Source organism: Phalacrocorax aristotelis, chromosome 14, assembly GCF_949628215.1.
Source record: "Phalacrocorax aristotelis chromosome 14, bGulAri2.1, whole genome shotgun sequence".
Taxonomy (NCBI): Eukaryota; Metazoa; Chordata; class Aves; order Suliformes; family Phalacrocoracidae; genus Phalacrocorax; species Phalacrocorax aristotelis.
In genome coordinates, this window is record NC_134289.1 from 5380834 (window position 1) to 5402481 (window position 21648).

The 21648-nt window shown below is 41.6% G+C and overlaps 1 protein-coding gene across 1 annotated transcript; it reads right to left on the reverse strand.

Moving 5' to 3' along the window:
• Window positions 1–1841: 1841 nt before the first annotated feature.
• Window positions 1842–21542, reverse strand: SIRT1 (sirtuin 1). The gene is made up of 9 exons (XM_075109683.1): window positions 20995–21542; window positions 18367–18483; window positions 16761–17002; window positions 15250–15402; window positions 12394–12541; window positions 9907–9986; window positions 6726–6912; window positions 4833–5393; window positions 1842–3937 (listed from the first exon to the last, which is right to left on the reverse strand). Exons 1-9 carry the CDS (start codon window positions 21485–21487, stop codon window positions 3615–3617), a joined length of 2304 nt encoding a protein of 767 aa, XP_074965784.1. The 5' UTR covers window positions 21488–21542; the 3' UTR covers window positions 1842–3614.
• Window positions 21543–21648: the final 106 nt, after the last annotated feature.

Here is a 21648-nt window from a genome sequence, read left to right on the forward strand (position 1 = left end):
TCTGCATTTTGAACTGGATTTTATTCTGGAGTCACTCTGTAGATAAGTATATTGTGCAAATAATTGCAACTGCCTTTAGATTTGACTGTTCTGATTCGGTATTTAAGCATAGATACTGAACTTGAGGTACTGAGCTGCATCTTCCTCTTTCTCAAACTTTTTTTAATTTTTCAAATCGATTCTGAATGCTGGTTTCGTTCAGATTTTGTACTCTTACAGCCTCTCCCAATTTGACGTTGTTCAACGCTTTGCTGTCATGTATTTAAAACTGTTATGTATTTTCCATAATGAAAACCACTAATTAAAAATACACTGGATTCAAGATAGACCCATGGAGAATACACGGCCATTAAGAAAAAATTATTACAAGATTTAAAATACGGATTTCTTTTTCTTCACTTGAAATACTCCCGCAAGGTCATTATTGTGTCTAATGCATGAAACCGGGCTGATGGGCTGGGGAATGGCACTGTCTTATTAAACAGAGGCTTGTGCTTTGCTTTTCTCAGTGTGTCTATTTAATAGAAACGCTAAGAGAGTTAAGATGCTTTCATAGGGTAGTAATGCAACTGATGAGACCAGTAAGTCATCTCCCTCTCTGAGATTGTACAAATTACAGCTGGAACTGACCACACTCTTCCATGCTTCCAGATGAATTTCAGGTAAGATGCTGAATACTTAGGGATAACAAACAGCTGTGATAGCAAAGGTTTCCTTATCCCCATGATTTGCCTTATGATGGTTTCAAAGAGTATGTAAAGAGGACATCTTCGCTACAGGGAAAGGATAGTGTGGGAAATGGAGGAATAAGGCGACACATCGTAGTTTGGGGCTTCTCTTCTGTTCCAATGGTATTAACAAAGATACAAGAAAGAACAAAAAGCAGAATTTCTTCCTCTAGATGGGGACAAAGGTGCAGCTGTTTTTTTTCTAGAGGGAAAATATTTTTGAGTCCTTCTACAGCAATACGCGGCAGGGAAACATCCGTATAAGAAGTTCTTAGTACTTTTTAATACTTTACTTCATGTCTCAAGTGCGCAAGTTTTATAAAGAAATCTTTTTGCTTAATGCAAAGGTAGTTTATATTTGAGGGACGGTTGTTCAGAAATACAGTGGAATTGTCAAAATAGTACGGTGTTACATAGTGGAAAGCCAGTACAGCTGGGCCCTGGCCCTTGAGGGCCACGAGCAGATCTCTGCGGTGAGGGGGGCAGTGCAGCTGCAGCCCCCCAGAAGCCAAGGGACAAGCCGAAGCCTGACCCACCCAGGGCTCTCTGCATTCGGGCTTCACCTGTGCTGGGCGGGTGGGAAAACCACCCCCAGGGAAACACAGGTGTTACCTGTGTGAACACAGAACACAAGGGAAATAGTTGTGATGTGATGCCAAAAGATGCCCCAAAGTCCCACGTGCTGCAGGTTCCTTATGGGACGCTTCTCCTGGACGTGGCTTGCAGGGTTGGGGTGGAAGCAGCAAGTGCCAAAGGTGATGGAGGCTTTGGGCTGGGAAGAGAAAGGGTGGTGGAGCTGCGAGGTACTGGAATACCTGCAGAAACACATGCTTGGTCAGCAAATGTATCTAAGGTTAATGTAGGGTTTGGGAGGAGAAAAGCAGTTTTCTGAAGGCCAACCTTGCGTGGTGGTTTGGTAAAATGACCTCCTAAAGGCAGCACAGAGTAGCTTCCTTCAGGCTTTTTATTTTCCTTCTTCCCCCAAAGGGTGAGATGGAAGAAAGCAATTTACGCTATAATGCCTCCGTTAGCCAGCGTCTGCCTTGACTTTCTAGTGCAGCTTTTGTCAAGTAAGTTTTAAAGCTCTAACTAGAAAATAACAGAAACCAGAAATGAAATGACAATTTTAATAGACTTTAGAACAGAGTGTACGAGTATAAAACACTGGTTTGTATTTCAAAAGTTGCAGGAAGATAGCCAGTCATTTTAAACAGTCTTCTACAAAACATATGCCAGTAGATTACATAAAAGACACTATATACAATATAAAAGAGCAGAAAACAATCCTCACTGTAAAAATAATTTAAAACAAAGTATTTCAATTTAAAATATCTCCTATAGCACAAACTAATACATTGTGACATGCAAGTGAAAACTAAACATATTGCATTCTTTAGTGTAGCCAAATAAGAGCTGTATTAAATTTGGACAATGAGACAACATGCCAACATTTTCTGATGAATACAGGAGGCTGTTCTTAAATATTTATGAACTGATGTATCTTATGTTCAAAGAACAGCTACTATACAGCATCTAAAATGTAATAAATATTAAAGCAAAGTATATGAATAATCTACATCATAGAGTTCATTTGGGCCAATGTTGGAAAAGTGGTTTATAGAAAAATGCTGTTGCACTTACTACTGCACTGTGCAATTTTACAAAACAGTTCTAAAGGCTTGGAAGCAATCCGCACTTGAAAATCTGCAACATCCAGTTTTAAGGCAGCCTAGCACTTGAATATACGATGCCATAATGCGAGTACCTGCTTTGCTTTTTAAAAGCAAGGTGGAGCCAGCAGGTGGAAAATCATTCTCCCAACCTGAGATGTCACCTCAGAGAACAGCGTGCTTCCTTCCACGTTCGGTTATTAATCGGTGTTCGATCCACCCAGCAGTGCAAGCAGAGGCTCTCGGTGTGTCAGTTAGGTTCTCCTGGTTTTGTTGCATCAGTAAGTGTCGGGGAAGAGTTTATTCCTTTGCGCCTTCTCACAGCCTGGTAGAAGCACTATCCTGAACTCAGCCTAGCTGCCGCATTAGAGCCTTGGCAAGTTATCAAACGCTGTCGTTACTGCAAGCTGCGCTATATTTGACTTGTGTGCAACGTGAAAAACTTCTAGCGCGGGGGATCCGTTTTATTTAAAATGCCAGTATTATAATTGCTACGGAGCCAAAGTCAACATCGCTTCATGTCCACAGGAAGTAATAGACTTGGTAACCTAAGCATTTTCACAGCACTTCTCGATCAGTCTAGAAATCCTTAGATTTCACAAGTGCTCTCTGTCTTGTTTCCGTTTAACTATCTACTCACATTTAAGTATGTCTCAAACATACAAAGTAACTGTTAAAGCAAAAAATTAGCTGCCACAGTAGGTCTTAGAAAATGCCAGTGTTTAATGACAGACTAGGCGAGAATGAAGGGTTTAGCAGAAGCATAAGAAGGTTTTAAATAAACCAAACTGTTACAAAGCAAGAGGTGTGAAAATACCATTCTTTGGTCTAAATTAGCTGTTCCCTTTATATTAGTTTAACATTCCAATGGCTTTTTCAAAACTGTTTAAAAATAATATAAGCTGAAATTCCTTATGCAAAAATATGTATTATATACACGGATGCCTGATCAGACAGATGAACTTAAAAGTGAACATAGTGACAGTTGTTTAGATATTCCTAGTACCTTAAAAAAAAAAATGAGTTAGTGTAGAGTGCGCAGTAATAGAACTTTATTGAAAAAGGTAAAAAACTAAGCATGAAAATCTGTTTTAGTTGTTTATAAACACTACATCCTTATGGTTTTGTTGCTCTAAATTCAGACGTAAACATTCATTCTGACATGCCAAAGCTCCTAATGCTGGTGGAAAGTTCCTGTAACCAGTCAGTGCCCACTTTACAGCTTGTTGCTTGGCTGATCAGTCCCTGCAGCTTCGTTCGTATAAGCTGATTCATCAGCTGCCGATTCATCTTGTTCAATTCCGTCCTCCCCGAATCCAGGCTCCTCTTCCCTTTCAGGAGCATCCTCATCCTCTATGCCATTGTAAAACTCTTCGATCTCACTCTCATCCTCCACATCTAAGCTCTGACTACGACATGAACCACTTTCGCTACTGCTCCCACAGGAGCTAGAAGATATGATGTCATCTTCAGAATCTGAGTAAACCTCAGCACCATGGAAAATATAGCGATTTGGTGGTAAAAATAGATACTGAGTACCTGAAACAGAATTTTGTAAGTCAATAAAAGGCTGAAATAAGTTATTCATACAAGGTTAGAAGGTACCTACCTGGATGTATGTTATTTTCAACAGTGAAACCTAACTGACAGATTACATTAGAAATGCCTTTATTTCAATGTGTGCGTACTACTTATGAAGCACATAACAAATGCTTCACTGGAAAGCTCCGCCTTCCTTCTCCCCCTTCCCTTTGACACAAAAAAGCATTTAACCTTTAATGTTTAGCAGCTTTTTTTCATTGGTACCTGTATTTGTGGGTAGGTTTCCATCACTTGTACAGAGTATTTGACAAAGCTTAAAAACAGCCTTTGCTTTAGAAAGTTGCCATTTAATACCTGGTTCTTCATCCATGCTGACTTTCTAGTGCGATCGCTCCTCGCATCAATTAAGAGACTGCTTACTGGAAGGCTTCCTCGCAAAGTCACAAGTTTCCTTCAAAACGTGCCTGGCCCCAGTTGTGAGATTTGCTTTTCAACCCCTATCACAACTTCATCGTTCAGTTCTACCAAGACGGCTGCCGTACCAAACCACGGCCTAGTGTGACCAGCTTCGTAACACCCGAGGATCAAACTATTTTTTCTCAAAATTTTAGAAACTGATTTTTTGATACTACCTTAAACCTCCTAATCTCTGATTTTTTAGGGAGTACATAACTGATTATAAAACGTATTATGAACTACAAAAAGTCTTCCTGTCGGCTTCTCCAAAAGAAATACATGGTATCGCGGTGAGTTACGCAGACACTTGTCTGAACAAAAGTAACCACCAAAACCTGCTGATTCCCTCGAGGGTAACTGTTTATTGCTTTGAAGTAAGTCTAGAATAAACATCTTGGCCAAAAAATGCAGAATACGGCAATGAGTTAACACTTACCATCCAGCCGTTTGCTAATCTGTTCTTTTGCAGATCTGTTTACCCAGCACTTCTTCAATATTTCATTTTTTTCTTTATTTTCTCCATTGTTAGACCCGTTTTCCTTCATCGGTTCACAGTTCATTAATTCACTAGTAGGATTTTCAGGGTTTTCTGGTGAAGTCTGTGTGTCCTGAAGCTTTTCCTCTGTGCAGGCCCCTTTAGTTTCTGAGACAGGATCAGAGTTTTCTACCTTACATTCAGCTGGGTGTTCTGAAGACACCACCGAGGCATCTGGTGGAGTCATCCTTTCTGGTGAACTAGAGTCTTCCGAAATGTTTAAAGGGATAGGCGGCAGCTCGGCTGAGTGTATTTCAAGCTCCTTGTGCGTTCGTGGAGGCTTTTCTGTTATTTCTGAAAGTTTTACTGAGTTGTAGCAAAGTTTTGTATATTCGCTACCTAGCCTTTGACATAATTCATTAATAATAACATCACAGTCTCCAAGAAGCTCCACGTCAAAGTGTAGATGAGGCAAAGGTTCCCTATTAATTAAGATCTGAGGCACTTCATGGGGGATGGAACCTATATATAGAGAAGAGAATTTAAAGATGGTCACTTCAGTTTCACTTCGGCAGAGATCTATGTAGAAAGTTTGATTCCTCAGACATTCCCTTGCAACGAGACCAAACCAGACTGACCAGGAAGACGACAAGCAAATCTCCAATTTAGCACCTCAAACTGCTGTTGTTATGCCTACTGTAGCCTATCTGTGTTTTTTCCAGTAAAAAGTGTTCCTCTACCCATCACAGAGACACAGATGCACAGAAATACTGACTACAGCAGTGTTTGGTCAAGTGTTAGAAGATGAGTAAAGTTAGTACTATAATCTCTTAGAAGAACTGTGCTGATTTCGTGCATTCGTTTTATGTCCTTAAGTGCATACGAAGGACATCCTGCTGGTAAATGACCTCCCATTAATTAGGTCGAAATATTTCTAGGTACACTCTGCTCTGTACAGGGTTGCTCAACCCATTTCTGACATTTCGGCTTCCAAATCCCCCCAGTTCGCTAACCTAGCATTGATTCCTCAGCTAACCGGCTCATGAAATCCAGTTCTAGGACACAGAAAGAACAATGGTTTGTGTGGTGGATCCTAACTTTCCAGACCTCATGCACTTCCCATGAGCCTGGACGCTAGGCTCTGCCTCTGCTACAGCGGCGAGGATGCTGTTACACGGGCCGTGGTGCAGTACTGTTCCCAGTGAACAGCAGACACTAACCCCCTGGGCTTACACGTGAAGAGAATGTCTTTAATACCAATAAATCTTGCGCTCGGTAGGCAAATTACTCACCTGTCATGGTATTTTCCCAGCCTTCCTGAAGGGTGTTTTTCTAACATATTAGCAGAGATGGTTTTCTGTATCACTTTTAAAAGCTAAGGATCTAAATGGTGACACACTATCCAACACCCGCTGTGTATCATTTAGTATTAAGTACCGACTTTAAAATAAGCTACAACCCAGACACCTGAAGTACTTGATCTGATATTTTGATACTACATTTATCGTTTTAAAGATGATTCCTTTCTAAATCTTTCAAGTAACTCAGACAACATATTGCAAGCAGGGAGAGAAATTAATTGAATCTCAGAACAAAGTCAAGTTTCAGGAGAGTAGTTTTTCAGATTATCATTTCACTACCTTGAGAGCTGCCTGGAGTGTAGAAAAAGCACTTAGAATTTGTTACTTTCTCTATTTTGCATTTCAGTGTTACATAGGCGATCACTTTTCATCTTAGAAAATTAGATGCTTCATCTAGTTTCGCCACTGAATCAATCCAAAAGCGTTTCTTAGGGCTCTTAACTGAGAATTTAACTTTTGGAAGAAAATATTAACACCAGAGGTAGTCACTTACTTGGAATCAATGCTACTGGCCTTACTTTCAGTGAAGACCCAATAACAATAAGGAGATCAACTTCATTTTTGTCGTACTTCATGGCGCGATGGAACTGCTCAGGTAAGTTCTCTCCAAAGAACACTATGTCTGGCTTCATGATAGCGAGCGGTTCGTCAGGTGGACATCTGGGACATCTGGGTACAACCTGCGAGAGAACAGCTTCTGTTACTACAATTCAAGGCTGCGCCCTGCAAAGCCTCAGATTTTAGCAATTCGCAGTGACTTATTTTGGCAAAAGGCAAGGAAGGTCAGTGATATTTCCTCATTTCGTTTTGCTATGGATGTACAGACAAGTGCATTTCTTACTCTAGCCTGCAGCAACGGCACACAGGGATAAAACTGCAGGAGTAACGAGGGAGTCCTCTTAAGTCAAAAGGGAGAAAGCACGCAGAGCTGCACCACCGTTCTCATCGACAGCTAAGCCAAAGTCCAGAAGTCAGGCTCACCACCAATGTGTAATTACCTCTGATTTGCTAGGAATAGATTTTTCTTGGTTTTATCAGAGCAAAAGCTTAGATTTCACTGTCAGTTTCCATTATAGGATCTGATATAAACCCATTCCTAATCAAAGAGTATATTGTAGAGCTTTACCTCTCGACTTTCTTCTCCCCTCTATAAGGGTATGTGTGTTATACACATAAAGCAACGTGGCACTGTAGCAGGTGGCTAGCAAAGAGCCTTCAGGACAAAAACAGAGGACAGAACTCTTCTTTGGTCTCACTTTTAAACTTTTCTAATTCCACCAAAACCAGAGCAGAATTCTTACTTGCTAAAAAAAGTGGTCAAGAGTTACATTTGTAGAGAAGTAGGTTCCCTTTCCTCCTGAAACCAGAGGGTTTTCTGATCTTTCAACTCTTCCCTGTCTTAAGACTTCTTCAGAAAGAAGGAAAACAAGATGAGAGATGTGAGTAGAGACAATACTTCAGTTACTGCTGAGCAATGCTTCTTTCAAATAGTTCAAGTCGTCTCAGCTGTAGTGTTAAAATATGATACCCCAGAATAAGGAGCCAAATGTAGCTGCAATCCTACAACAGTCACCACAAGCAGATCAGTGCTCTGTAAAGGTGTAAAGAGATGTATATTACCTATTGTAGTAGGAAAATATAGAAAACCTGACAATTAAATGCAAAATAACTCCCTCCCGTACACAGGATATATGCAGAAAAAGTAATACAGAACTTAGAAAGTTTCAGTCAAAGAACTAGTTCCTGGACGCCTGCAGTAGGACGAAAGACAATGCTTTCCATATGAGAAAACATCACAAGTGAAAGGCTTTCCTCCAGTGTCAAAATTTAAAGTCTTTGAACGAAGCATCCAATCCTTCTTTGAAAAAACCCTTGTAGGAGGGATGCGTAAGAAGCAGGAATTGGTATCGTGGAAACCATCACCACATCAGAAGATGGACCAGAGCAAAGGGAAGGTTGTATTTTTAGGGAAAAGTAAGGACCTGGAGCCACGTATAATGGAACTTCCAAGGAGTGGAGGGCAGCAGAGACTGGGAACTGGACGACCTATTGGGACCCAAGTGCCAGAACCATGTTTGTGAAGGGGGACTCGTTAGAGAAAAAAGCTGTTGAAGCAGACAGTGTTTTGTTTCGTAAGTACAGGAAAGGTTTCCTTTGTTATCTGAGGAACCAAATTCTATATTCTAGAGAGGCAACAGAAAAAAAGAATCTGCAAAGCACTGGTTTCTGAAATGGAGGCTACGGAATAAAGATAATGATGGCAAATAGAACAATTGTTTTTTTCAGGCATAGAGAGAGAAGGGTATGTTTTCTTTCAGTTGCGCTATTTCTTGTTGTGTGAAGCTGTATTTGGCAATAACGATATTTATTTTGTATTATGAAAATAATTCAGTACTACAGCGAGGGCCTGCCCTGGAAAAATATACCTGTACTGTAAGATTAGGGCTGAGAGACTGAGTGTAAATAGCTCCCTCCAGTCTCACCTCGGGAGTAAGACCCCTCTCTGTTCTCGTGATGCACAAGTATTGCTACAGACTTCGCTTCCCAACGCTTCCGTTACTGACCACCAGCAGGGACAGGCCATCGGGGCAGGTTTGGTTCATGTACAATAATTAAAGTGTTGTTAGGAAAGGGAGTCCTGACCACTAACAATCCAACCAGAAAATTCCAGAATGCTTAGGAATGGTTGTTTAGAAGGAAAAAAGTCCTAAACTCCAAGCAGCTGGCTTTAAGGTAAAGGGGCAGCAAACATCTGTAAGATAAAAAGTTCTCAAAAATAATATTCTTAATAGCAAAGTAAACCAGATTTCACATTCAATATTGCCGTGTTACAAAGCTTCAGGCTTATGAGGTTCACGTTTCTTAAAGCTTTAACTCAAACATCTCTTCTGAAAGTCTTTCGTTGCATTTTATTTCAAACATAGTACTTGAAAGATTTACGTCCCTTCCAGGTTTCTCATCTGAAGTTGCAACTGTGGACTCTAAGCATTTATCAAAAACACAGGAGCCAAGAGTCTCCTTCCATTTGTTTGAACAATATCTTTCTGATCAGAGAATCATCATCTCTGATCCTTCAAAAGAAGGGGAAGAAGGGCAAAGAGGGTCTCACCAAGCCAAAGGTTCATCTGCTCTGACAGAGCAGAACTCCCGCCTTGGCCCTGGGGCACTCTGCACCCAGATGCGGGGAGTTTGGCATATGGAATAGTTGGGAAGTCCTAGAAAGCACGCGTCAGATACCTCATTTGATCCTCTTCCTTGCTCAGAGGCTGCTCTGTAGTTAGCAATTTCTCCACGCATCATCTACTGTTTAAACATATTTTTAACATAGGTAAATGCTCAAAGAGCAGCCAGTGTTATAAATAGCTAGGATTGCGTTATCAATGTGACTGTGAGTTCCAATTCAACCTCCACTTTTCTTGGAGGTGCCACTGAAGATGGCCTCTAATGGTTTTGTTCTGCTTTTTCCCATTACCTATGTTTGGCAGTATAGTATTTGAGTATACTTTTAAATACTAGAGGAAATGCTAAAATACAGGCAGGCACTTTCACGAAATACATGCAAAGATTTGTAGCCTTTTAAAAGCAGATCTTTTAAGCAATCCAAGGGTGGTGTTTTGGGGCTTTTTTGAGCGTGATTTATTAGAAAGCTGCAGTGAGTTAAAGTAAATTTTTACCTGATTGAAAATATCTCCTCGAACAACTTCACAATCAACTTTGTATTTACAGATCAGGCAGGAAGCTGTTGCAAAGGAACCTGAGGGGAAAAACCCGTATGGTAGACGTGAGGATTTTCAGTCATCCAGATTTGGTCTTTTTGCCCAAGCTGTTTTGACACAAAGGCCGTTAGGGTGCAGTGCTATAAAAATCAGTCATTAAAAAGTAATTAAAAAATTAAGACAAGTAGTACTAAAAGTAGTTCGTCTGGATGTTAGCCAGCAGAAATCTGGTTTTAGGAGTAGGATATACCACATGCGTATCAACAAAACTTATATTGTGTCCTCTCATTCCCCCAACCCGTGCAAGCAAAGAGGGGAAAACAAAACCTTCCTTTTTCCTCTGTACATGATTAACAGTAGTGCTGACAGCTCTGCGAACAGCAGTGGCAGGACACGAACCCACATGAACTCGAGAAACTGTAGTTATCAAAGGGCAAAATAACTAAGAAAATGCATTAGTAAAGACTTCACTGTCGGCGACTAAATAGCAGTACTGTTCCTTTCAGCAGATGTGGGAGCTTACAGCTGTATTATTCCAACTGAAATACTGCTCTGAACTCGGTATCCAGCCTGGCTACCATGTTTATTATTTGGCAAGACCGTGTTAAGTTGGTTGCTCCATCCAGCCACTTGGTAACTCTGTTATGTTTTGTTTATAATAATAATGTAGTCCTTTATGCAGCATGTTAGGGACACGTCTGCCAGGCTAGCAGACCTAACCCTGTCTGAGGCATCTGTTGCTACCTACTTGCGACTCTATTACATGAGTTATTTTTCACCATTAAAAGGACTTGATCCAGAAGTTATGCTCCCCATGCACGGGTCGTGCAGCCAGCAGGCCACTGCCTCTGATCACTCAGCTACTGCAATGGCAAGGAATATGATCTAATTCCAGACGCGTTGGTTGAATGCAAAAGTCATTTTAAATTTAGAAAATGCATCCAAGATACAGAACTTTTCGTAGTAGCAACTTTACTGTAGGTCTGCAGTGTGAAATGGGTTCAGAGGTTCATATATGAACTCCTCAAATCATCACAAGGTTCCGTGTCATTTGGCACACTCATGATTAACTTGCCATTGCCACAGCTAGACAAAAAAAGATAGAATAAATATAGCAGTATGAATCCTTACATAAGGGTTTCAGTTTCTCTTTAGCCACTATCCGTGTCAACTAGCATTTGTTAAAGAGCAGCATAACTGTATGTCAGATTGATATGCTCAAAACAACCTTTGCTAATTTCCAAGGGCTTCAAATTCTCAAATTCCATAGCATGTTTTCTTTTTAATTTTAATCAATCAACTTATACAGGACATACACTAAAGATAGTCTGAAATCTAATTACTGTAGCGTGCACCTGAAGAAACGGGAAGTTCGTGTGTGGCAGTGATGTGCCAAAACACAACCGCATAAGCAGTTAACGATAAATACCTCATACGGAATGACAATCAAAAGAAAATGCAGGAAACGCTAAGTGCAAACGGAAACTAGCACTAGGCTTGGGTTATTCGACACGTAGGACCCTACTGTGTGCTCTTTGGTCACGACGACAGAGCACCATGGTTGCTCTGTCTGAAAAACAAAAATTGATGAACCTGGCACTGAGCTAAGCTTTGCAGATAAGGAAACCAAGTGAGTTTGATCCCCGGAAAAGGTGGAATTAGACAGCCAGGTCTTACAAACGTGCCGATGCTGCTTTTCAACAATTTATTTGCCAGAAGTCTACTAAATGATCCAAATGTGCACTTTAAGAACTAATTTTCTGCATCCTTTCCTTAAAAATTATTCCTTGGACTTCTAGCTTGACATTTGCAAGTCCTTGGAAATGGAAAGCATATCAAGCAACTAATTAAGAGATTTCACTTAATTTGGTATCATAATTACAGAATGTGTATGACACTGAAGGTGTAACAAGAGGATCTTCAGTTCAGCTGAACTGGTGATTAATCCACGATACTTCATCCATGAGGTGAAGTCGCTGAAGTGTCAGGATATTTTAAGATTTCCATGGAATATAACCTAAATAAAGCATCAGGTAACAGCCAAACTCCATTTCAATGACAGACAGCAAGAGGGACCTATGAGAAGTCTGATTCCACCTAATGTTCTCATACATGAATATAAAGAAGCACCAAATACATTTTAGAAGTAAGGCCTAAGCTTGTGCGAACAGGGTGTGGATCTTCACAAAGATACACAAACACCACCATTTATCAAGCTGATTTCTGAAAGAAGTGTTTCCACTTGAAATACTTCTGATTTAAATATTTAAGCTACCTAAAAAAATTCAACATTTTAAAAGCAGAATATTTGTTGCCAAGAGATACCAATTCAAGAAAAAAAGAAAAAAAAAAAAATCTAATTCCAATAGCGATTACCTTGTCACATGCACCAGTAAAAATCATTCCTACACATAGAGCAAGAGAAGCGAAACTCGAGCCACTAACCATGACACTGTATTATCCTTTGGATTCCTGCAACCTGTTCCAATGTGTCTATGTTCTGAGTATAGTTGCGAAGTAGTTTTCCTTCTTTATCCATCAATGCTATGAACCTGTGACAGAGAGACGGCTGGAACTGTCCTGGATAGATTTCCTAGGGAATTCAGAAGTACATTAGAAAGTGTAAATGGATACACAATGTCTTTGTTCCAGCTGCAGCAATTTAGAAATATTATCATTAACGATCATGTCAGCAGTTAACGTTGTCACTCCCTTTGCATTTTGCCATTTCTCTCAGACCCAACTCCTCTCAACAGCTGAGCTTCTGACCGCATCAGGATGAACGGCTCCGTGCAAGCTGGTATTTTGTTCTTCACACAGCATAAAACCAAGGTTTAGATCTCTTTTGGTTTTGAGAATTATGAAATAGGAAAGCTTTTCCTCTTTTCTAAGTGTCAAGTAACCTCCATATTTGCTATTAGAAACACATGTGGTTTAACTGCAGTGTGACAAAAATTTCATGAGGAATTTGGATTCTCATTTTTTCTTTTGGGCTAAGCAGATTTTACTCCTCAGCATTATCAGCAGCTGCTCCTAGAAGACAGAATGCCAGAAAGCAAATGGCATTGATATAAAGGCTCAGACCAGCGCTGCCAATTTAGCCAGCTACAGTAGTCATCCAGTTAAAACCATATGGCTTAGCAGAGCAATTCCACTGTGCCCGACTGCTGCTTGGCCCTTCTGTTAGGTCAAGCTGGAGGAGGCAGGTGTATGAAAGAGCACATGGAAAAAAACGTAGATGCTTTTGTAAAGCGATGTGATGTTTGCTCACCGTGAGCAAGGAGCCTGCCAAAAGGAAAAACTAAAAGGGGGCACCCAGCTGAAAGCTTCACACTAGGAACCTCTGTCTAGAGTTGACCACCCCAGGTGGTACCTCTGGTTGCTGTGCGGCAAGGACAGCAGCAGCACCACTCTGCTGCTCAGGAGCACTTATTCAGAGGAGGAACGTGAATTCCAGACCCTCTGCTCTCCAGTCACTCACCACTGAACAGCAACCGGGCTGGAACCTCACCTAGGAAAGTGCAGCCTTTTTACAGGAGAAGCACAAGAGACACTGGCCAAAAGAAAGTTAGCAAGAAGGAGGCGGCTGCCTACCTTCACCGGGAGGTACTTAAAGCTGAACCAAAAGTTCCAGCTCAACAGTGAACTGTTAAATTGATCTTTGTGACAGCTCTGCCTTCAGCTACCATACAGCCTATTAACAAACAAAAAAAAGACTTTCTGAAAGCATTTGTTCTTCCCCAAAATACTTCAAGTTACTCATAATTCTGAAGCTATGTGGCTCTTTGGAGTTAAACTGCAGCAGTGATCAATGATTGCTCATAGTGCTATTGCCGAGATTATGACTAGGCTATTACACAATTATAAATAGTCGGTCATGCGGCTGTACCAGCTTTTATATCTTAGTCTGAAGAAGGAAGACACGTTCTGCCACTGAGCTCTGCAAGTTTATTTGGCTGTTCCTTGCCCCTAGAATTAAAGGAACTTCATGGAATAAGAAATCAATATTCTAACTGAGCTGATGGAGAGAAAAGGAGAAGGAAGATAAATTATTTTAGTGAAAAAGTATCAGCCAAATCGGTTTTGGACTCTCCTGGTGAAACCTGTATTTAGGCAGGCCTCAAGTAAGTTTTTAAGTTTTGTTTGTTATTTTTTCCCTGCTGTCAGATGGTTTTTTGGGGGGTGGGTTAATATTAAAAAAAAAAAAAAAAAGAAACTGAGTATATAAATGAGCACCAAAACACGTTAGTATCTGGATCAGAGGCTTTCAGAGGAAGCCAAGCAGCTGAAGAATGCATTGATTTTTCTTTTCCAATCTTTATAACATAACAGGGCAGTAGTACAAATTGTAAGCGAAGGGAAGAAAGAGTGAGCACAACTAGTAGCAACTGATTTTCACAAGTCCTCACTGGTCCTGTAGTAATTCGTATAATATTTTGGTTTCTTGTTTTTTTTTTTTTTGTCCTGAGGAAATTCCAGACTAAATGCAATTATTTTTTTGTTTCTACATATGTCTACAGCTTCTACAATTCCTGATGTACTCAGTGCTTTTGAAACTGTTTAATATCACTAACATGTTTCCAAAAACTGCTGTTCTCCCTTTTAAGCGAACACAACCCCTGCAAAAAGGCTTTAATTCTCTAAGATGTACAGATATTTGTGACAGCTATATCAAAACCTGAAACAAGAACTTATTAGTGCATGAAACTGCTTTAGTCCTCTTTACTGTAAATACAGTGATAAAATGTGAATGTATTGTATGACAACGAAGAGCATGTAACAGCATATCAAACGCAAACATAGCTTTCCACATTACTCGTGGGCCGGCCAAAAGTTTCTCATATTCCTTCATTTTTCAGAGACATCAACAGCAGCTATTACTGAGGTTTGACCAAATAGCTGCAAGTTTTTATTTATCCTCCCTGAAATTAGAGACACCATGTAGAACGCTTATATATATAATGAATTTATAACACAAACAGTAAAAATAAGCTTTAAAAAAAAGGGAATGTTGCTGAATATTCCTAATAAGCCTAGTATGTGGCCGCATACAATGACTGAAGTACCACTGAGGATATGAAATGCATACATTGCAAAGACCTGCCCAAACAGAGTTGTTATGTCACTGAATGAGGTCTCTCATTAAAGTAAATTCAATATAGTAACATATTTTCCTATCTTGTTCATAAAAAAAGCCAAATATACCATTGTGTTAACAGAATAGTTTTGTATCTGATATATGCATCTTAGTACTGTTATCTGTCTTCACTGACCAAGATAAGAACTGCTGGAAAACCATACCTTTGCAAACTTAAAAAATGGCCTGGGATCCTTTCTGAAGTATTCTATATCAAACATTGCTTGAGGATCCGGAAGGTCTGGGAAGTCTACAGCGAGGCGTGCATAGATGCCATCTCTCGATCTAAAATCAGGTATTCCACAAGACACGGACACCTGAAATATATTTTTGCAATCTGAAATAAGCAAAACTACACAGTGGGCTATAAAGAGTTGCTATGATACAAGCTATTTGGGAAACCACATTTCTGTGTGCTCAGAGACATTAAGAACAAAACCAGTTTGGGTTCTCTGTGTTTGTTTCTCTTTTCTTCTTTCTTTTTCCTTTTTTTACCTCTTTTCTTTGACCAATATAACAATTCCCAAATCACAACCAGGAGAAATAGCACAGAAACGAAGTTTGACAACTGGACAGAAAAGCCCTTTAGTACAATCCGTACAGGCAGTAATAGGACACCAGAACTTACTTTTACTACTGGAAGCTTTGTAAGAAATGAACTAAAGTTTAAAGTACCATTGCATTAAATTTGATTAGTAAGTGTTCATTGATCTGCTGACATAGGCTTGGACAAGGTGATTGATTTTGGGTTTGTCTGGGTTTTTTTTACAAGGTAACACTGTAACAGAATAGATTCTTACTTTTGGTTAATAAACCCCTTTTTATAAACGTTGCTTATCAAAGCATTGCAGCAGTCAGTGAAGACTCAAATTTCCTGTTTCAGACCATCCCAAAATACTAGGGGAAGCGGAGGAGAAACAGGTGTATGATGGCAATTACAGAAAGAGCCAGACTGGGCAATAGAAGTAGCAGTGCTTTTCTAGCACGCTGATTTGAATTACTCATCTTCTCTCAGCGGTGTCACACCCGCTGCGTACGAACAACAGAAGTGAAAAACGATCGATTTCGTATCATGATCCGGCACACAGGTATAAAGCTGCAAATGTACAACAGTTTAAGAATGCTCTTTAGTAAAACAGTGAGCAACCCTATTGCCATCATCAAGTGGCACATGGTATAAGTAAAATTCAGCCTACTGAAATCTAATCAAACTCTCCTTATAATCTGCCTCCCTGCCTCCCCCCTTTTTTTTTTTTTTCAAGTCCTGTTCTTCTAGTCCCTCTAGCTCCATCAGATATTTTAAAAGATCCACTGACATTTTGTATAAAAAAATCATTACCTTTGTTTCAAATTTAAAAATGACTAGGATAGAAAACGCTCTGGAACAGGTAGGTGCGATCTTATCTCGTAACTATTTTGCACGGAAGGAGCTGTTTAAGTTTAAATGTTTAAGGATATTTTCTTATCAGAAGAGAGATCTTGTAATTTCCAACTTAAGCTCCAGGCTTGCAGCATGCATCATTCTAGCGGACAGCTGTGCCTCCTCGTCCCATCTAGCACAATTATTTGACTACGAACGTTGCGAGGCTCTCACCGCCGGCATGCTGTAAAGCACTGGGTAAGCATTTAACCAACTGTCTATATATTCTGTCACTGTCATTGCAGCAATACGTACCCCAGCTCCAGTCAAGACCATTATTTTTTTGCATTCTTGTAAAAGTTTCACAGCATCATCAATAGTATTAATATCTTTTCGTTTTTTTCTTTTTGGTGGTTCTGAAAGAATGTTTATAACAATTTGCCACAGTGTCATATCATCCAGTTCAGGTGGAGGGATTGTTTCCGGTAGCAGGTCTCTCAGAATTGTCCGTGGGTCTGTACCTAACATGAGATGCTGCTGAACGAAAGTGTAGGGACCTAAGAAAATAAAAAGATACAAATATTGTAAATTGAGTCAAGTATTTCAGATCATTATGATCGTTGTCGCATTTATTAATGCTTGCTAGTACAATTTTATTAAGCCAATTTAATGCTCCATTCATCAAAACCCCTATGTTTTGGTCTAAATTCTGAAGTGACAGCATAGCTAGGGTTTTTACTTATTATTATGTTAACCCATGAGGATTTCACAGAAAGTTAGTCAAGGTAGAAATCCCAGTTCATAGCAAACGATGGCTCTTACTGGTGCACTTATTTAGCAACAAGATTTTCACAATGGATCTCCATTTCAGGGCTTCATTTGTATTTTCCCAAAGTTTTGCAAGGTATTTACAGTAGTAAGTTGAAGAGACAACAAGCATACATATACTTTCTACTCATATTATACAACACCACTCTAAAGAGACAAATAGGGCCCACCAATCCCATGGATTTTTGTTGTTCGTTTGGTTGTCTAACACTAATGATTTCAGAATCTTTCCAGAAACACTCAAGATTAGAGTGGTAGAAGAAAAATAGGTAAATCTTAAGAAGCTAAACTGACTAAGAGGGCCCAAACAGCTATCACTAGGGTGAGTTACGATACGCACAAAGAAAACAATTGCTCTACTTTTTTACCCAAAAAGTGCCAAAGGTGATTCTATAGTGAGGGATTAGCAAAGACAAGAATGGCAGATTTTAAGTCGAGTATTGCGTTATCCTAATGTGCTTTCTTGCTGCTATTCTTACCAGTACTGGCAAAACGAATGCTGTAGTATTATCGCGCCTGTGTAAGACAGAGGACCTCAAGTCCCAGCCCCGCTGCACCCAGGAAGCCACTGTCCCACCAGATCACCAGTGACCTCAGCAGCTGTCTCGCCTCTGTGCGAGGTGAGAACTTTCTGCTGAGTTCCTAATGGCCATGCTTAACTTATCTGGTGCTAATATGCAATATGTACATATGCAGACTAATAATCCCCAAACTGATGCAACACTTAGGACAGCGAGCCCTACAGATTGGCTAAAATCATACAAGCATCATCTTCTTGTTCCTTAAAGAGTTAATACTACGGAAATATGCTAGAAATATGTCATAAATCTGCTCAATTTAGCAAGTCTGATCATACACTTTTAATATGGATCACGGCAGGATTTCTACACAAAAAAAAAAAAGACATTGACAACTTTAATCAAAATACAGCAAGTTTAAAGAGGTTCATACAGAATACAGTAAACAACTCTAAGCTGCTCAAAAACAGTAACTGCCTATTTTTTTGCAACAGAAGAAATTATCTGAAGACTGGGAAGGATTAAGTAACCATTGAAAGGCAAACAGCATCTAAGGACATTATATAGGCTTCTACCTATACGTGGTCTTGGGGTCCAATCACTAGAACTTGCATGTGAGGCTCTGTCATCTTCATCACTATCGCAGGAGTGAAAACCATTGGCGATGATTTCATCGCTAAAAAGGAAGTTATCTGCAAGACAGCACAACAACAGGTTACACTTGAGCCAAACCTATACAGACATATATACAGTATCTATAAATATATATATATTTAAATATACCACAAAACCTAAACTTGTACGCTTTTAAATTTGATTGCAGTGAATTACGAACAGGCAGCTTTGGAAATTAGACACAGAAAATCTCTACTTCTTTTGAGCGCATAGATATGCTTCCAAGCCTTCAGCAGATTTACTGTAGGATTTGCTATCTTAATGCCGGGCTTCAGTGGGCTGCAGGTTGACCTTAGTGAATTCTCATTCTGTGAAGTCTTGGGCATTAAGGTTACATTGGCATCAATGTATCATCTGGGCATTAAGATACAAATCTTACAAAAACCCGAAAAATATTTTAAAAGCACAATTAAAAATTCCTTTTTCTTACAATTCTCACTTCTTTCAGCTCACTGAGAAATTGGATAAATGGTGACGCATCTTCATTTTACAGACCAATCTTGGACTAGGTTTTAAGAGCATGAGCATTTTAGAGGAAACCCACAGAAGGACATTTGACTACAACTAAGTCAGAGCATTTTGCTAGGCTGTTGTCCTGCAGCTGAGCTGCAACAGGTGACCACATCCACCCTTTTATGATATTTCAGTTATGACAGAAAGGATGCTACCTTGAGCCTCCTTCGCTAGGTTTATCTCACCCCTTTTAGCCTGCTGCTGGGTTTGGCACAGCCTACCAGAGTTACTTCAGCTTGGCTTGTGGCCTTAAGCCAGAGTAACTCAATCTACCTTCATTATGTATCTAGATAAAGGGGTAACGAGATCCTTGTCTTACACGCTACTAAGCTAACATTTAAGAGGAAATCTAAATTTTAACCTGAGCAGCTTATTAGAATTCAGACTACTAGACTTTTTTATTGGCTGTATTAGAAATAGTGACAGCAACTGTAGCTTAATTTGTTGAAAATCTAAGACTATGAACAAAGGAGAACAAGTTTCAGTCACGCTCTCCAAAGCAAAAATATCACTATAATAGTTTCAATCTCTATTGGAATAAACCCCTACAATATTTTAACTGGGTTACTTCACTTTACTCTTAAATGAAGACCACCACAAAACACCATTTTTTATTCAGAGATTTTGTCCTGTTCTTTCTCTTGTTGGCATAAATACTTTATTCTGATTAGAATGGGAAGAGGTAGGGGACAGAAATTTGCTCTTTGTAGTTGCCGCTTTGTTCTTCTGAGACCACGGGTGCTCACTGACATCACTATTTCTTATTAATCTTTGTATTTACAGCATTTCACTTCCATCTCATTACTGAAGCCAGCGAACATATTATGCAAAAAGCATTACGAAGAAGAAAAAGGTTGATTAGTACACATCAGAAAGCGCAAAGCGCAAGTTTTACTAAAACGACTTCTACGTCTACTGTATAAAGAATCAAAGCATATGTTGTTAAAGACGCATCGTACACAGGACGGATTCTCTTGTATTTAAGAAACGCCGTGACAGGTATGAGCAGGGGGAGGTTCAAGCTGTACCACTCTGTGTTCATCGGAGTCCTCAAGGACTGAAGGGAACCCTTGCCAGAACTAAGCGATTCACAGCAAAACATGCCTGAGGATCCCAGTAAGTTGAGCCAGAAGGCTTTACATAAGACACTGATGAGAGATCATTAGTGTCACCCTTCTGCTGTTTCAATTAAGTTTTTGAAATACCAAGGCTGTTCCAAGCTTATCAGACAGCTCTCTTCCCTTTCGGATCACTTTTGTGCAGGCAGAAATTTACTGTAGAGTTTTACTATGGAGTTAAAGGTTAAATAACTGCATTCTGGGATGAAATGTAAAGGCTTTACTGGCAGAAAGCAGTACCTCACATCTTAAGAAATCTTTCCAAAGCACTACCTTAAAAACCAAAACGCACCCCTCAAAAACACTGTTTCAATAACACAATGCAAGGTGCTTTCATACTGACACTGCCCAAACACTGCGCTTCAAACACCATCTGCAAAGAAACTTTTCAGATTATAATTTAGTTTGTGCTGCAGTCACTGACAACGTTAACCAAGACCGTAACCTGAAGTTATTTAAAGAGCTGCTTAAGGCTGCTGCTCCTGTGCTTTCTGTGCGAGTTTCCAAGAAACAGAAATAATTATCATTACGGCAAAAATTGTCAAAAGGAAAGAGGGCTTATAGTTTTTCATTTTTAATAACTCGTTGCCAGGAAGACAGCCAAGAAAGCGATGTCAGGACAGAGGGCCGAGCGGAGCTCCCCGCGCCAGGCTCCGAGACGGACCCGCGAGCCCGAGGCTCGGTGAGGCTGCGAGAAGCGGGAGCAGCAGCCCCTGCCCGCCCCGCCCGAGCACCCGCCGGCCGCTCTGCCCCCGGTGCGGCGGGGAGCGGCGCCGGCCCCGGGCCTCCCGGCAGCGACAGGGCACGGGCGCGGGGGGAGCCGGCCCCGGAGGAGGGAGGCCCCGGGGGGCGGCCGGTACCGGTGCCGGCGGGAGGAGGGGAGGGAAGGGTCCTCACCGGGGTGCGGGGCCGGCGCCTCGGCCGCCCCGTTCGAAGGCTGCGCCCGCCCGCGGCCAATGGCCGCCGCCTCCGCCGCCGCCGCCTCTTCGCCGGGCGCCGCCTCCGCCCCCTCCCCCCGGCCCCGCTGCCGCCGAGGCGGCTCCGCCCGGGGCAGGCCCCGCAGCCCGGCCCTATTGTCCGCGCCGCTCCAGGCCGCCGCCGTTCCGTCCTCCTCCTCCTCCTCCTCCGCCCGGCCGCCGCCATGGGCGGCCACAGCCGCCGCCGGCTCGCCTGGCAGTTCCACCGCCGCAGCAGTAAGGGCGGCGGGGGGCGGCGGCAGCGCCGCGCCTCGGTCCGGGCGTTGGGCGGAGGCCGCAGCCCGCCCGCAGCCGCCGTCTTCCGAGTCCAGGCGCTGGCGCTTGGGCGCGGGCTGGGCGCTCTCGGCCGGGCCGCCGGGGCCGCCGGGGCCGCCGTGGGGCGGCCGGAGGAGCCGAGTCTCCTCGTCCGCCATCTTGGAGCAGCAACCGCCGCCACCCCCCTCCCTCCCCCCCTCCCGCCCGGCTCAGCGCGCAGCAGCGCCGCCACCGCAGCCCCCTCCCCCACCCACGGGCAGCCATTTAACCCCGGCACGTGACCGCGCCACCGCCCACGCGCGCACCCGCCCCGCCGGGG